Raw genomic sequence first — 16,377 nt, forward strand, 5'->3', positions numbered from 1 at the left:
AAATGTATTTATTTTTCTATTTGTACTAATAGCAGGAGGGATAGGATAATCTACTTTTACACCATCCTTGACACACAAGAAATTTTCAATGATCTATGGAAGGAAACTGAATTTTTTTGAGGGCCTATCATTTGTTAAAACTTAACCTTGGTGTTTTCTTATATATATATTTTTCCTCAGACAATCTTCCAGGAAATTATTAGTCATCTTCATTAATTTCATTTATCTCATCTTTTTTTTTTGTGAGAATAATAGATATGTCTTAGATTAAAGATGATAAGTGAATTACTTAATTTTAAAATCATTTTTGTACCAATCCCAATGATCATTACAAGTCAGACTGAAGTTCTAAAATTCTAGACAGTAAAAAATAAAATTATGCATTAGAAACTGATGATTCAATTGATATACTTGCTATGTTGTTTCAAAAGGAAAATCTCTAAGTGACTTTTATTCTCTGGTAACAATAATCAGGTTTTCCCCTTTGTGGACATGGAAGTGGGAAATCGCACGGTCCTGACTGAATTCATCTTGGTGGGCATCTCAGCAAACCCCAGATGGCAGCCGATTCTTTTTGGAATATTTCTGGTGCTTTATTTGGTGACATTGTCAGGGAACATGACCCTGGTTATCTTAATCAGAATTGATTCCCGCCTGCATACACCTATGTACTTTTTCATCGGCAATCTGTCTTTCTTGGATTTCTGGTATACCTCTGTATATACTCCCAAAATCCTGGCCAACTGTATCTCAGAAGATAAGCGCATTTCCTTGGCTGGATGTGGGGCTCAGTTGTTCTTCTCCTGTGTTGTGGCCTACACTGAGTGCTATCTCCTAGCAGCCATGGCCTACGACCGCCATGTGGCCATTTGTAACCCATTGCTTTATTCAGGTATCATGTCTACTTCTCTCTGCACTGGGCTGGTTGTTGGCTCCTACATAGGAGGCTTTCTGAATGCCATAGCCCATACCGCTAACACTTTCCGCCTGAGTTTCTGTGGTAAAAATATCATTGACCACTTTTTCTGTGATGCACCACCATTGGTAAAAATGTCCTGCACAGACACTCGGGTCTATGAAAAAGTCCTCCTGGGCGTGGTGGGCTTCACTGTCCTCTCCAGCATTCTTGCCATCCTCATCTCCTACCTCAACATCCTCCTGGCCATCCTGAGGATCCGCTCAGCCTCGGGAAGGCGCAAGGCATTCTCCACCTGTGCTTCCCACCTGGTCTCGGTCATGCTCTTCTATGGCTCCTTGCTCTTCATGTATTCAAGGCCCAGTTCCAGCTACTCCTTGGAGAAAGACAAAGTGGCTGCCCTGTTTTACACTGTGTTAAACCCCTTGCTCAACCCTCTTATCTACAGCCTGAGAAACAAAGATGTCAAAGAGGCCTTCAGGAAGGCAACACAGACCATACGACCACAAGCATGAAGATTGTTTTCTGGCTGAACACTGTTAATACATTTTCCAAATAATTGACTCGTAGACATGTGCATACCCCTCCCTGTATTTCATTTAAATTAAAAAATATATATACTTTAAACTGTGAGATATCGAACAAAAAACTCAAAGTATTATTATTTTTTTGTGATACTAACTCTTCTAAACCTGCAGGGCTAGGTTGTTTAATGCTCCATAATGTTACTTTGCTTATTTTGCAGTACTAGAGTTTTCATAAAACTCATTTCGTTAGCTGTCATTGGGAGGTTTGGGGGAAAGAAAGAGGAAATTGAATAGTTCTAAGCATGAAGTTTAACTTGAAAACGTGCTAAACTATCATTACTAGGTGAGGAGAAGATTTGGAATGATGGTACTCTGGAATATTTACTCCAGATTTTACAAATAATTAATTTTAGTAAGATGTTTCCTCTAAATTCCTTCATAAAGTTCTTTTTTTTTTTTTTTTTAAACCACAGAAATTTTATTTCTCACAGTTCTATAGCATGGGAAGTCCAACACCAAGACTTCAGCAGATTTGGTTCCTGGTGAAGGCTCCCTCCATGACTTACAGACTGCCACCTTCTCTCTGTGTCTCACATGGGGGTGGGAAAGGTATTACTCTCTTCTTGTAAGACCACAGTTCTATCTGATTAGAACCCCACATTTATGACCTCATTTCACCTTAATTTCCTCCTTAAAGTCCTAACTCCAAATACATTCATGACAGGACTTGGGCCTTCAGTGTATGATTAGGGTTGGGGCACAATTCAGTCCCTAGCAACTGGACTGGACTGAAGAAAGAACTTTAATTTTAGAACCCTCAAATTACTATGAATAAACCCCAACTTTTATGAATTGAGTTTCAATATTACCTTCTTTTTTATTTTATTTTATTAAAAATCATAAATTTACATAGGGCAATGTTGTTTGATTCATTCTGTTATTTTTTTTCCCTTTCCCCCCCACCCCTCCCACCCCTCTTTTCCCTCTATACAGTCCTTCCTTCCTCCATTCTTACCACCCTCCTTATCCCTAACCCTAAACCTCACCCTAACCCTAACGCTAACCCCTCCTACCCCCCATTATATGTCCTCATCCACTTATCAGTGAGATTATTCATCCTTTAGTGTTTTGAGATTGGCTTATCTCACTTAGCATGATATTCTCCAATTTCATCCATTTGCCTGCAAATGCCATCATTTTATCATTCTTCATGGTGGAGTAATATTCCATTGTATATATATGCCACAGTTTCTTTATCCATTCATCAACTGGAGGACATCTAGGTTGGTTCCACAATCTGGCTATGGTGAATTGAGCAGCTATGAACAAATTGAATATACAGAAACTGTATTTGAAAGCCTCATTTCTTCTATGTCTAACATCATTCAAAATATTTAAGAGTTGTTTAGATTATAAAATAACAAATCATTCCTAAATCCGTGGGGAAATACATGTCCTTAGGACTATACATCTTTCTACATGAGTGTTCTCTCCTGGAGAATATGAGTACTTACCATATTCTCCCTTAGGTCACACAGCCATGGAACCCCACTAGGGGAAAAGAAGAAGACCAAACTACATGAAATAAATCAACAGCAACAACAACAAAAAAACCCATTGATAGAGTCCCCAGTTCCCTCTGCTTTTTTCCTTGTCCTGGCCAAGAAACACAGGATGCCTGACCATGTGGCAACCAGCTGCATGTTCTCCCAGGACACTTGAAACAGAGCAGGAAGCTTGATTATCAGCAGGCACTGACAGACGTGTTTAAGTTGTTACCTAAAACAATGAATGACCAAATATGTTGCTAAATGCATGGGGACCCTGATTTTGAGCCAATTCTCTTTAGCCCTCATATAAACTCAATAAAACTCACCCCCATTGGTGGACACAACTAGGTATGGCATCCATCATGTTGCTGTCCTTTGCAAGGACACACTGCAGCACTCCTGTATTTAAGATTCCCTAGTGAATGCTGTGAATTTATCCACCCATCAATGATTTTTTCCTGGAATCCCACTAAGCCCTATCTCAGGATGGTTTGGGGTGCCCCTTAGGGGAACTTCTGTGCCACAGTTTTTGGGGAAATTCCAACTACAGGTTCTGGTGAACAGGACAACATTATAGACCCAATGCTAGTATTTTTCCACAGAACATTTTAATTATGAAAACATAGCTTACAGTTCAATATTCAGTCTATGGCTGGTTTGATTTGATTGATATTTTATTTAATACCCTTTACAAGAGTATAAGTGAAGGATGATCAGTTAACTTTTACAGAAGTGGAGCTTCTAGCTCATAAGTTGGAACATTGTCATTGAAAGACGATTGCAATTGATGAAATGATCACATTTATAAAATTCATTAAAATTAGAAAACATTAGAACTAGTAGTTGTAGACATTGTATTGTTGTTATTAGCTCAAAATTTATTATCTTTAATTTTACCTGCATTTATTTTCTTACATATCAGTGCTTTTTCTCTTTTCATCAAACATCTTGACATTCCTTTTTTGTCTATCATTGAAGAAGATCTGTTTGTACTTAAAGAACAGTATATAGTCAACAATATCAATCCATATTATGTTACTTTCAAATCCCCATGATAATCACTATGTAGGGAGAAATAATTGGGCCAGCTCATGCCTTTTGAAAATTGTACTAATATTAAAATTAATCTATAATCAGTAGTAGAAATTCTAGCTTAATCACTAAGACAAAACAAAGAAACTAATACAAATAAAATATGTGTTGAATTTCATTAAACTGAAATTGATATTTTAAGATCCAATTCCCCATCTTTCCCCAGGAGTTATAGCTTAGCACTGATCAGAAAAAAAGTTTATCAATTTAGGCTTTGAACTGTACCAACTTGAAAAGCTTTTTCAGGGCTTCTTTAACATCTCTGTTCCTCAGGCTGTAGATCATGGGGTTCAACATGGGAAACAGCACAGTATAAAAGGTAGAAACCATTTTGTCCCTCTCAAGGGAATAGCTGGAACTTGGGCGAGAGTAGATGTAGAGGATGGAGCCATAGTACAAGGTGACAGAGACCAGGTGAGAGGAGCAGGTGGAGAAGGCCTTGAGGCGGCCCTGGGTGGAGCGGATCCTCAGGATGGCGGCAATGATGAAGAGGTAGGAGGCCAGGATGAGCAGGGTAGGAGCGATGACGTTGGAGGCCAGGAGGAAGAACAGCACAGACTGGTAGCTCTCCTTCACATCACATGCCAACTTTACTAGGGGTGGGACATCACAGAAAAAGTCATCGATGACATTGTCACCACAGAAATCCAAGGTGAATGTGTTACTGGTTAATATTATTGCATTGACAAAGCCCCCGGTATAGGAATATAGAACCAAACAGATGCACAATCTCCTTGACATGGCCTGAGCATAAAGTAGGGGGTTGGAAATAGCCATATAACGGTCATATGCCATGGCAGCCAGCAGATAGCACTCACTGTAGGCCAGCCCAGCAGAGAAGAAGAACTGAGCCAGGCAGCCAGCAAAGGAGATGCTTTTGTCTTCAGAGATACACGTCACTAGGATCTTTGGGGTATAGACAGAAGAATACCAGAGATCCAGGAAAGACAGATTTCCAATGAAAAAATACATGGGTGTGTGGAGCCTGGAGTCATTACAGATTAGCACAATGAGGGTGGTGTTTCCTACCAAAGTCACAGAGTACACTCCAAGGAACATAACAAAGAGGACCAGCTGCATCACAGGGTCTGTTGTGAAGCCCAACAAGATGAACTCAGTCACTGTGTGATTGTTCCTCTCCATGCCTTAGACAGCTTTCACCTAGGGATGGAGTAGGGAAGATTTCATTGCCACGACCAACTCTGTGCTAAGCCCCCGAGATGTGCTCAACACTAAACAGGAACCTTGCCTCCCTTTTGCAAGTTACAAGAATTTTCTGAGTTCAATTTCAATATATGAGATGCATTTAATAATAGGAAATTCAAAATGATGTTAAGGATTTGTGTTAGTCTTTTGTTACTATGCCCATAATACCAAACAAGAAAAACTTGGAGGAGGAAAAGTTTGTTTGGGGTCATGGTTTCAGAGGTTCAGTCTGTGGTGAGCCAATTCCATTGCTCTGGGCATGAGGTGAGACACAGTATCATGGAAGAAGGAAATGGTCAAAGAAATTTGCTCACCAAGTGGCAGTTAAGAAACAGAGAGAGTGAGAGAGAGAGAGAGAGAGAGAAGAGCCAGGCTGGGGGAAAGGATACAATTTCTAAGAAAATGCCCCTGTGATTTACCTCCTCCAGCAATGTGACACTGGTTTACAGTTAACTACTTTTTAGAATTTTTAATACCCAGTAGAGTAGTCTTTTAGAATTTTTAATCTATCAAATGGATTAATTCACAGATTAATTATAGCTCTCATAATCCAATCATTTCACCTCTGCAGATTCCTGCATTAACACAGGTACCTTTGGGGGCTATTTCATATTCAAACCATAATGGGTTTGTTATTTATTATTGCAAAAAAAATTTCTTTAGCTCCAGGTGCTGTTTTAGATACCAAGACAGCTGTGAGGTTGAGAGGGCTGACTCTTAATTTATTTAGACTTTATTTTACAAGGCAAAGATATGAAAAAAACAAATAAATCAATAAATACAGAGAGATTTTTAAAATTAATGTCTTATGCTATTACAAAAATTAAACCAGATAATTGGATAATAATGAACTAGGAGCTAATGGAATTTAGACATGGAGAAAAATCCATTTTCCCATTTTCCAGCTGGGAATGGACACATTCGGAGTCCATGAGAAGTGGGCTGTCCCTGTGATTTAAGAGGCAGTGAGAATATCTTTTAATACAATCTCAGAGAATTTTCTGTTCCCATGTAGTTGGCAAGAGGGGTTGACACATTTTATCATGAACCTCAGTGAATGAATCAGATGGAGAGTCAGGGTGAAATTAAAATGGGCACCAACAAATCAACCTATTTTTATATCAAATAAAAACAAGTCTGATGTCATTGTGGGTTTTGGGGGCCTAAAAGCCTGGTACTAATATTATTTCCCAGTCTCTATACCTAGTAATGGACATCTTTTTTTAAAGACTGTCATTGTGTTTAGCGGTTCAGAATTCTATCATATTGAAAAATCTCTTTTTTTAAAACAAACATTTTTTAGTGCTTCCTTTATGGTCCAAAATGAAATTTATAGTTGAAGAATAGTTTGTCAACTATTCTAAGTCAAATATAAAAGACATAAATCAAAGTATTTAATAATATGATTATTATATGATAATAATTATCATGTGGAATTTGTTGTACAAGATGCAAATTCAATATGTAAAAGTTGGATCATTTTGTGAAATAGATAATATAGCAAAGTAGATAATACATGTAGAAGCATCATGAAGATATTAAGCGTCTTCAATACCAGGAATGGCATTAACATTGGTGATGAGATTTTACTGAGAAGGTGACCAAATGAAAATTATTCTTCAAATTGAAATTCCTAGATAAGTTTCCTAAATATAGGAAAACTTACAAATATATATTTTCTTTCATTTTAATGTAGAGCCAATTTCATATTCATATAGATTTTTTTCAGTGCACAAGTATACATTAAGACCTGATGTAAATTTTGAGACAATTATCCTTTGCATAGGATTGTCCCACAGATAACAGACATTTCTCACCCTGGTTTTCTTCATATTAAATAGTCACCCAGGCCAAAACCCCAAGCATAGAGTTCAAGATGTTCTTAAAGGATGTTACCAAATGTTAAGAAACTCTGTTCCAAAGCTTTATGTTTTACTTTGTGAATCTTCATAGGTTCTTCTAGGAATCATGGGAAGAAGAGAAAATAATTAGAGAAATCGTTGTGTTCCAATTACCTGTAGTGATTTGACCCTTAATTTACCATGTCACTGGGGTCAGAGAAAAGAGGATGTAAACTTTGATAGGAAGGATTTTTGTCCATTTCATCCACTAGTATATTCCCAATATCTATGAATACTTGACCTATAACAGACACACAATAAATACTTAATGAATGAATGGGCAGCCTTGATTTAGAAGAGAAACATCTCAGGATCAATGTTCTAGGTGGCCTCAAATGGTGTCATTTAACCCTAAAACCACCATAAAATTTTTGATATCCCACATGCATATCCTGACACCAGCAAACTCAGATTAACTGTGTTCTTTGCAAACCCAGATAGGAAGAAACAAATAAAATAGTCCCCAAATGATCAGCCTGACCAAATATTTGTTTACCTGAATAGAGTTCATCTGCAAATAAAGTGTTTTCCATGTCTGCAACAGATTGCCTGTTATCAGATGTGATGACAGATAGAAATAGGAAGCATGTCTTAGAAATCAGAGATGTCCATCAAACCAGAGAGAGCTTAAAAAGCATTTGACTTTCCGGCAATTAACAAGGACTTAAGTTCCCCACCACAATACAAAGCCTTTACTCATAAGTAGCATAGGCAATTTATCTCTTCTTAGAATGGTTGTAAAGAAGTCAACTCAACTACAGAGCAAGCAAATGTCCAGTATGTTGTAACACCAGAGGAACAAGTGATTCTCAATTCTTTGTACATAAAATCACCTGCTAATTTAGCAGGTTGTAGGTGAGCCCCAAAGAACCTGCTTTCATGAAAGCAGTCCAAGTATTTGCAAATTGTCTGTAAATCACACTGAGAAATGCTGAAATGAATACCTCCTCTATTATTATTATTACTATAATTGTTGTCATTATTATTTATTACAGGAGCCTTACCTGTATTACAATGTTGTGAAGACTCTAGAAGTTAATGCATGTAAAGATGTGGTTCATAATTTTATGAATTTCAGTAGATGAGCTGTAACAGATGTTTGTTTCAGTAGTTTTGACATTGCAACACTTATTTAAATACCCCAATCTCACTTTTCTTGCCTATGCAAGGGGATAATAATAATTTTCTCATATGACTGCAGAAAGATTTAAAGGAGATATTATACATAAATTGCTTAATACATTGTCATGTAAACTATCCATCCTGTGCAAATAATGACACTATGCAGGTGTAAAGCAGCACCATTGCATTTTTATTTAAAGTACTGCAATGGGTTAGATTTGTGCTTGGTACTGACACCTCCATGTGTGCAATGTACTCCTCTACTGGCATTTTCTTCGGCCCCCAACCCCACTGCCTTTGCAGGGTAGACCTCTCAGTGGCCTAACCATCCATTGGGAGCCCAGGGGGTGCTCCAGCCCCTTACTGTGTCTCATTGCATTAAAGTTTTCTCCTCTTAAGTCTATTCTATCTAAATAGATAATTAGCTTTTATTGGGTTTCAGTCTCTTAGATTTTATAAAAAATCATGTAATTCTTTTCACTTGAAGAAAGAAAAAAAGATGCTCATGGCTCACCCTGGGTCACACAAAGAAAGGGCACAAATGCCCTCAGCATTTCCCTTGGTATCACTACATACAGCAGGAAAAGGCTGATGAAGTGCTGATCCTGTATTTTTAAATCAGAACAAGAAAATCTGTTTACCTGGCAGGATATGTTAATCAGCCTACATATGTATCTTCCTAACAAAGGGTATTTTTTTGTATGATAAGCAAAAAGTAAATTTTCCACTCAAAATTATTAAAAGCCACCCTTTTCTGCTTAAGATAAGCTTCATTATCAGAGGTCTTCTTGAAAATACCATATGCCTTTGTTTTTGTCCTCTGAACTAATGATCTCTGCTACTTCATTCACCTCAGTTGCTCTTCAGATATTAACAAAGGCTGCTTCTTCCCTTAGTGGTTCCTGGTGGACTCTTGTTAGCACATTTAGTTTTCTTCTGCTTGTATTTTTTCTGTAGGGTTAATGGTTATTTTTTGTATTGCCAATATTGTGAAGTTCTACTTCTCTGTGTGAACTCAGAGATTAAAACAGGAAGATAATATATTTCAAGAGAGGCCTCTTCTTTCAGCCTAACAAGAGGTTAGAAATAGAAGGCTATTAAACTGATTTGCGAGGAGAAATAAATTTTTCTAGCTATAACATCTGAATTGAGCAACTTACCTAAGGTTTTCAGTGACAACAACATCTTAACAGAATTTGAATCTGCAAATTCCAGAATCTTTTATGCCAGTTTCCACGTTCCCAGGGTTATTGATTGCTGTTCCCCTCAGGATTTCATTGCCTGGGGAGGAACTAACAAGACAATTAAATGGAATTGTGTGTTGACAAATCAGGTGTTATTAAGCAAAGTTGAGAAAGTTCTTTTTGAGACTGTGTTTATGTTGTGTTAGGTGTAATGGGATCTGCCACTGCCTAACATCACCAGCCCCCTATCTTCCTTATTCTAGGATTCCAGGAACCATCACTGTTCTAAGGCATTAAGAAATGCATGTTAGGAACATCATCAGCATCCCCATAAAGCTCTGTAGAGGCTGACATCAGTGGGCTAGGGAGTGGAGTGAGAGAAGCTGCAAAGCACTTAGATTCTCAGAACAGCAGAAACCAGGTTGTAGTACATAACTGTAAAGATAAGGTGAGGGGGATTGCTCCTATATACAAAAAAACTAGATGATGATTACTTTGTTGGGTAGACATCTATGGCAATATCTACTGGATTTGCAGATCCTTATGGAGTGAAGAAGATGGAAAGCAGACAAAGCACTGTATTTCTTGTAAAGAAGAAACATTTGTGCTTGAAGGAAAATTAACTCAAATTGTCTCAGTATAGAAATATGTAATTCACTAATTTAAGCTGGTAGAGGGGGAAGCCAGTCTCCATTTAATCTTGAAGACATAGACACTTCATCCAATAAAATCTTTGCCTGTTTAATTCCGCCGTGGTGTCTTCTTGGAAGATCCAGAGTAATCCAACATCTTTTACATGATAGGCCAGTAGAATTTAACTCACCTACCCATGAAATGCAGAAGGTAATTCAGTCAGTCACAGCAATTCCCTGGGTCTTCCCTTTAACCAGATGTCCATGATACTTAGAATTCTCACTCTTGATTCACACATTTTAGGTAGCAAGGTTTTAGATCAGGGTAAAGAGCATGGATTTTATTCTGATTATAATATTTGAAAATTTTAAGCAAAAAATGTACTTGATCTGACTTATGACTTAAAATTATGAGAGACTTTGACTCTCATGAGGAAAATACATTTTAGTGAACAAAAAACAGGGCAGTGTACTAGTTAGGTGAGAAGAGTCATGGTAGTGCCTCATTTGAAATTGTCTTGACAAGTGGAGGATAAAAGAGAGGAGACCTTGTTTATTTTTATTTTTATTTTTTGAGCCCAGATATGGTTTCCATCCTTACTGCCATGGCTCATTGTAATATGCACACTATTCAAGCTCAGCAATCTAGGGAAGCAAAGAGTGAGTCTCATTTTGTACACTTCATGACTGGTTATAAAAGCTTAATGCTTACTATGAAAGATTCTGGAACTAGCTGTTTTAAATCTTGGAGTATTGGAATGAAGAGTTTCCTGTAACTTTGGTAAGTTGTGTGATGTAGATATTATTAGTGGCATAGAATTTTTGTGTTTTTCCCATGAATGTCTACTCTAATTGATGTTCGCTAGTGGACATTTAGTAATGTAGCATAAGTGTCTTCACACTGTGCTTTTCTAAAGAGCCATCCACGTGCCTCTCCAAGTTTAATTTTCCAGTGTTTTGCTCACTTCTTGATCCATCAGTTCTTGCTCATGAAACTGTGTAGACTTGCATCGGGGACCACCACTCCTCTTAAACTCAAAGAACACACGCATTCCCCTTGAAAGTCCTCATCTGCACATGTTGATCCTAAATTTCTATCTCTAATCCTACTGCCCAGCCAAAACTTCAGCAATTCTCTTAAGTTAGCTGTGGCTACATTTTAGTATGATGTGGCTTGGATCTGAAGCATCTCCTGGAAGCCCATGTGTTGAAGGCTTGGTTCCAGTGCAGCTGTGTTCATAGGTGGTGACCGTGGAAGGTGACGGATTTGAGGGCTCTGACTCCATCATTGGAGTAGTCTTGAACACCTGCAGGAGATCACAAACTCTCTTGAAGCTATACTTGGGTTTTTCCAAATGCTCTTCAGGTAAGATATTCATACATTGCAGACCAAAAGACAACCTCACACTTTTATTTATTTATTTTTTGTTCCAGGGACTGAACCTAGAGGTGCTTAAACACTGAGACACATTTCAGCCCTTTTTAAAAAATTTATTTCAAGACAGGCTCTCACTAAGTCCTTAGACCCTCGTTGACATTTTAAAGCATGTTTATATATTTAGTAGCAAATTTTCCACTAAAGGCTATAATTTTTCATTCAATGGCTATAATTTTTCAAAAACAAAGTTCTAACCTCAGAGCAGTAAGCTCTTCATTTTTAAAGCATCACTTATAATCCTTAAATTGCATTGTTTTGAAAAGTATTGAACACAATATCATCTGAACACCTGCATGAGATAAATTTAGAGCTATTAGTTTCTGCACAAATCCTTCTGTTGCAAGAAAATATCATTGGGTCTTGTTAGTTTGATTTTTAAATTTTGTTCCATTGATGCTGCCACTTTCCCCTAGTGGGGCTTACATTGTGCAACTGCAAGAGTTCACTGAGGAGTACTCACTCTGTAGTATAAGATCCTTCAAATACATCTTTCATTGTGGACTTATCAAGTGTTTTTTCCATTAAATTTAAACATTTTGGCAGTTATTACATTAGCATAGAAGGTAAAAGACTTACATAAATATATTCTATCTGTTCAATGAGAGAGTTTGAAAGAAATTTTGAGGGGATGTCTTAATAGAAGTAAATATTTGTAAAATCCTCAGCAAATTTCTATCAATCTAATCATTTCTTGTCATTTGTTAATCCAATAAAGTTTCCTCACTAAACTTCAAACTCAGATGATATGCAAGAAAAACATTTGATTCCTTTTCTCTCTGTCTAAAACCTCCCAAAGAAAACCAAGAGAATTTTATGAAAAATGTAGTAAGCACAGAGGTGAAACACCATATTGCAGGACTTAAACAATCCAATATTACAGACTTTAGAATGCACATCACAAAAAAATCACTAAAGAGTGGCGTGTGCTCAATAGTTCATTATTGTAACTTCTTTGTTTAAATGAAATAGAGAAATGCATACAAACATATGTACAAGTCTATGAGATGTGGTGGCACATATCTTAATCTCAGTTATTTAAGACAATGATTCAGGAGGATGCCAAGTTCCAGGCCATCCTGGGCAACAGAGTGTAACTCTATCCAAAAAATAATAATGTTGGTGGGAGGTGTACTTATAACTCAGTGGCAGAGCAATTGCCAATATGTGAGAGGACTTGGATTCAATACCTGGTACCACAGAACAAGACACAATGAGATAAAGCAAATAAAACAAAACATCCCTACAAGTCAATAACTCGTAAACTGAAATAAAAGCATTAAAGATAACTTTTAAGCTTATGGTTATATCATCAGAATTGCCTTCCTGAAGGCCTCTTTGACGTCTTTGTTTCTGAAGCTGTAGATGACAGGGTTGAGCAGAGGGTTGATGATGGTGTAGAACAGGGCGGCCACTTTGTCTCTCTCCAGGGAGTAGCTGGAACTGGGCCTTGAGTATACGAAGAGCAAGGAGCCATAGAAGAGCATGACCGAGACCAGGTGGGAAGCACAGGTGGAGAATGCCTTGCGCCTTCCCGAGGCTGAGCGGATCCTCAGGATGGCCAGGAGGATGTTGAGGTAGGAGATGAGGATGGCGAGCAGGCAGGAGAGGACAGTGAAGCCCACCAAACTGGAAAGGATTATCACGTAGACCCGAGTGTCCGTGCAGGACATTTTCACCAACGGCAGCACATCACATAAAAAGTGGTCGATGACATTTCTACCACAGAAATTCAGGCGGAAGGTGTTAGCGGTATGGGCTATGGCATTCAGAAAGCCTCCTGCGTAGGAGCCAGCAACAAGCCCAGTGCAAACAGAAGCAGACATGGTGCCTGAATAAAGCAATGGCTTACAAATAGCTGCATGGCGGTCATAGGCCATGGCTGCTAGGAGATAGCACTCGGTGTAGGCTGCCAAGCAAGAAAAGAAAAATTGAGCCCCACATCCAGCCAAGGAAATTCGTCTATCTCCTGAGACACAGTTGGCCAAGATTTTAGGGGTATATACAGAGGTGTACCAGAAATCCAAAAATGACAGACTGCCAATGAAATAGTACATAGGTGTATGCAGGCGGGAATCAATCCTGATCAAGATAACCAGGGTCATGTTTCCTGACATGGTTAGCAAATAGAGCATCAGAAATATTACAAACAGAGGCAGCTGCCACTGGGGGTCTGCTGAGATGCCTAAAAAGATGAATTCAGTCAGGATGGTGCGATTTCCCACTTCCATGTCCACAAAGGGGAAAGCCTGAATATCACAATGAGGAGAAAAATGAATTAGTGACAATTTTAGATATTTAGAGAAATAAACAGTATCAACTAAGTCAATAACTCTTTGGGGGTTTGTGAAAACTGATTTCTTTCTATGTGGAATCATAAGACTTTGACTTTGGAAAACTACTAGAATTGAAGTCAAAATGCTGTTTTAAAATGAGAGTTTCCATTTATTATCTGTTTAACACAGGGTCATTCACTTATCAAACAAGTGAGAAGAAATCAGCTCACAAAGATGACTAATAGCTTCCTGGCAGACTGTCTGATTATGTAAAGATTCACATGGGAACACCCAGCTGAATGCTTGGTACATAGTCTGTATTTGAAAAATATTTCAGCACTGGCCCACAACTTAAGAAACATCTCATGTGTCAAGTAGTGTGATGGTATTTATAGGAATACTGATATATTGTACTCTTCCTGCTGCTATAAGTGCAATTAGAAGTTTGGTATCAGTAACTCTGTGCCAGTTACCACTCGGGTCCTATACTTAGTCAATTTAATTTAATTCTCACCTGAAGTTTATAAGGCAGGTGACTTTATTACGATTTTGTTTTAGTTGAAGAAACTGAAGCACAAAGTATTTAGGTAGCAAGTCCAAGGTCACAAAGCTGAACAGCACAGCTCATAACTACCCAGAATTCTTAATTAAATGCATGTGCTCCAAATGTGAAGTCATTTACCATTCTTAGAAGTGCAGGATTCTTTTCTCCCATTTTCTCCTTCCTAAGACAATGTTATAGCTCACTAAAACATGAATTTCTTTACTTATGAAAAAATGTTAAGAGGATATTTTTCTTAAATGAGCTGTTTCCAATTTCCTTCCAGGTGATAAGAAATCACATGCATGTTCAAGGCAATTTTTGATATTGTGAGGAGAACTCAATATTTTATGTTAAGGTAGTGAGAGATCATGAGTCCTGTAAGTTCCAATGCTGAAACTACAAACATCTCAGAAGAAAGATAAAAGGAGAAATTCAATTAATAACTACATTACTAATTTTAATACATCTATATAATTTAAAATAAACCTTTCCAAAAATTACTGTTTAGATCACTGACTCCCTCCCTAACCATTAAAGCAGATGGAGAAAATTAACATGCAAGAGAAAATTATTATTTGTTTGAAGGTTAAAAGTATTTACCTTTGAGCTAAGTCAATGTAAGTAAGCATTGTAACCAGCATGCCAAACGAAGGCCTCTCTCTCTAGGTTCACTGCTCCTGTGTGTTAGAAATCGAGATGCATGATCCTCACCTTTCAAATGTAGCTGATGATATTCAGAGAGGACAATAGTAAAAGGAACTGGAAGTTGTGAAGACTCTTCTATTATTGCATAATGTACCTTTTCATTAGCACATTCAATACCGGGGCTAGGTGCCGCAGCTACAGACTCAGAAGCTGCCTTTAAACCTATAAAGACAGAAGTTATTACCATTGTGAGGAATAAATATGACCCCAGAATGAATGAAGGAAGTTCTCTTTCTGTCACCTATTGACACCAGTACTCCAGTAAAGAGGGAAATGGGAAGAATTAAAAATTCTAGGTTGAGTCAAGACAGATTGTTCAAAATTCAACCTAATTTTGGAGGACAGAAGTATGGTCATTCGTCTCAATTTCTCCTCTAAGGGGGCATTTCTATTTGCATAACCAGTCCTCTACAAAATATTGGGAAAAGCTAAAAAACAAGAGCTATTTTAGAGTAAGTATTTGGTCATAAAATTTCTTATCTCCATTTCTACACAAAAACTCTTACGTCTTGCAATGGATGGATGAAAACTTAAGGACACCCCATTAAACAAACCTGATATTTTGGTTATGATTCTCACTTCTGTGTGCATCATAAGTAGACCACATTGTCTTAGTACCAAAATGCTTACATGTAATTAGAAAAGTTAATCCAATGATCCAATAATCCATGTATCATTTGTGCCAAAAATAAGAAAAAAGAAGAAAATACCATACCTCTTTATTGATTACAGGGTGAATTCTGTTTTGTTTTGTTTTTTAACATCTTGCATTTGGGCATGGCCTGATCAATCATTAGCTTGGCTGCACCATGTAAATAAGCCTGGGCTAGCTTGTTGGATATTGAGGCATGTGGTCAAATTCTGTCACTCAACCTGACATGAAGTTGGATCACTGGCATAGGCATGAGGCCATTCTGTATGATACAGTGCCCAACTGAGTAAAGAACTAACAAACATATGAGGAAGTCCAGTTGCAGGCAAACAGGTCTGGGACAGGCAGAATCAAATAAATGTAATTTCGTCTGGGTACCAATTCAAATTCCAGTACATTGAAGCTTTAATCTCAGGAAGGACTTTTAACAAGTCCTCAATCTACAATATTCACCTCTGAACATGACAAGAATTTTCAATGCTATGTAGATCAGAAAGAAAAGGCTGGAAAGAAAAGGTATGTAGGAAATGATGACTGCTTTATTCCATGGGAAAGGAATAATGATTGACTATGAGAACGGAGATCCTGGGCAAAATAAAGCTTTTACAAAGAAGCAATTTAAGCCAGGTGGTGGT

The 16,377-nt window shown here is 37.7% G+C and overlaps 3 protein-coding genes across 3 annotated transcripts in view; 1 reads left to right on the forward strand and 2 right to left on the reverse strand.

Moving 5' to 3' along the window:
- Positions 1-492: 492 nt before the first annotated feature.
- Positions 493-1,431, forward strand: LOC306639678 (olfactory receptor 9G4; the record flags this gene model as incomplete). Its single annotated transcript, XM_079103458.1, has 1 exon — positions 493-1,431. The coding sequence occupies one exon, from the start codon at positions 493-495 to the stop codon at positions 1,429-1,431; it is 939 nt and encodes a 312-aa protein (XP_078959584.1).
- Positions 1,432-4,292: 2,861 nt separating this feature from the next.
- LOC306639679 (uncharacterized protein) overlaps positions 4,293-16,377 on the reverse strand; it is a gene marked incomplete at both ends in the record, with an annotated part of 51,931 nt that continues 39,846 nt past the window's right edge. The window contains 2 exon segments of the mRNA XM_079103459.1: positions 4,293-5,230; positions 15,097-15,252. Of these exon segments, the coding sequence (XP_078959585.1) occupies positions 4,293-5,230; positions 15,097-15,252 (1,094 nt within the window).
- LOC306639111 (olfactory receptor 9G4-like) lies at positions 12,870-13,796 on the reverse strand (the record flags this gene model as incomplete). Its single annotated transcript, XM_079102536.1, has 1 exon — positions 12,870-13,796. The coding sequence occupies one exon, from the start codon at positions 13,794-13,796 to the stop codon at positions 12,870-12,872; it is 927 nt and encodes a 308-aa protein (XP_078958662.1).

Source organism: Sciurus vulgaris (assembly GCF_902686455.1).
Source record: "Sciurus vulgaris genome assembly, chromosome: 11".
Taxonomy (NCBI): domain Eukaryota; kingdom Metazoa; phylum Chordata; class Mammalia; order Rodentia; family Sciuridae; genus Sciurus; species Sciurus vulgaris.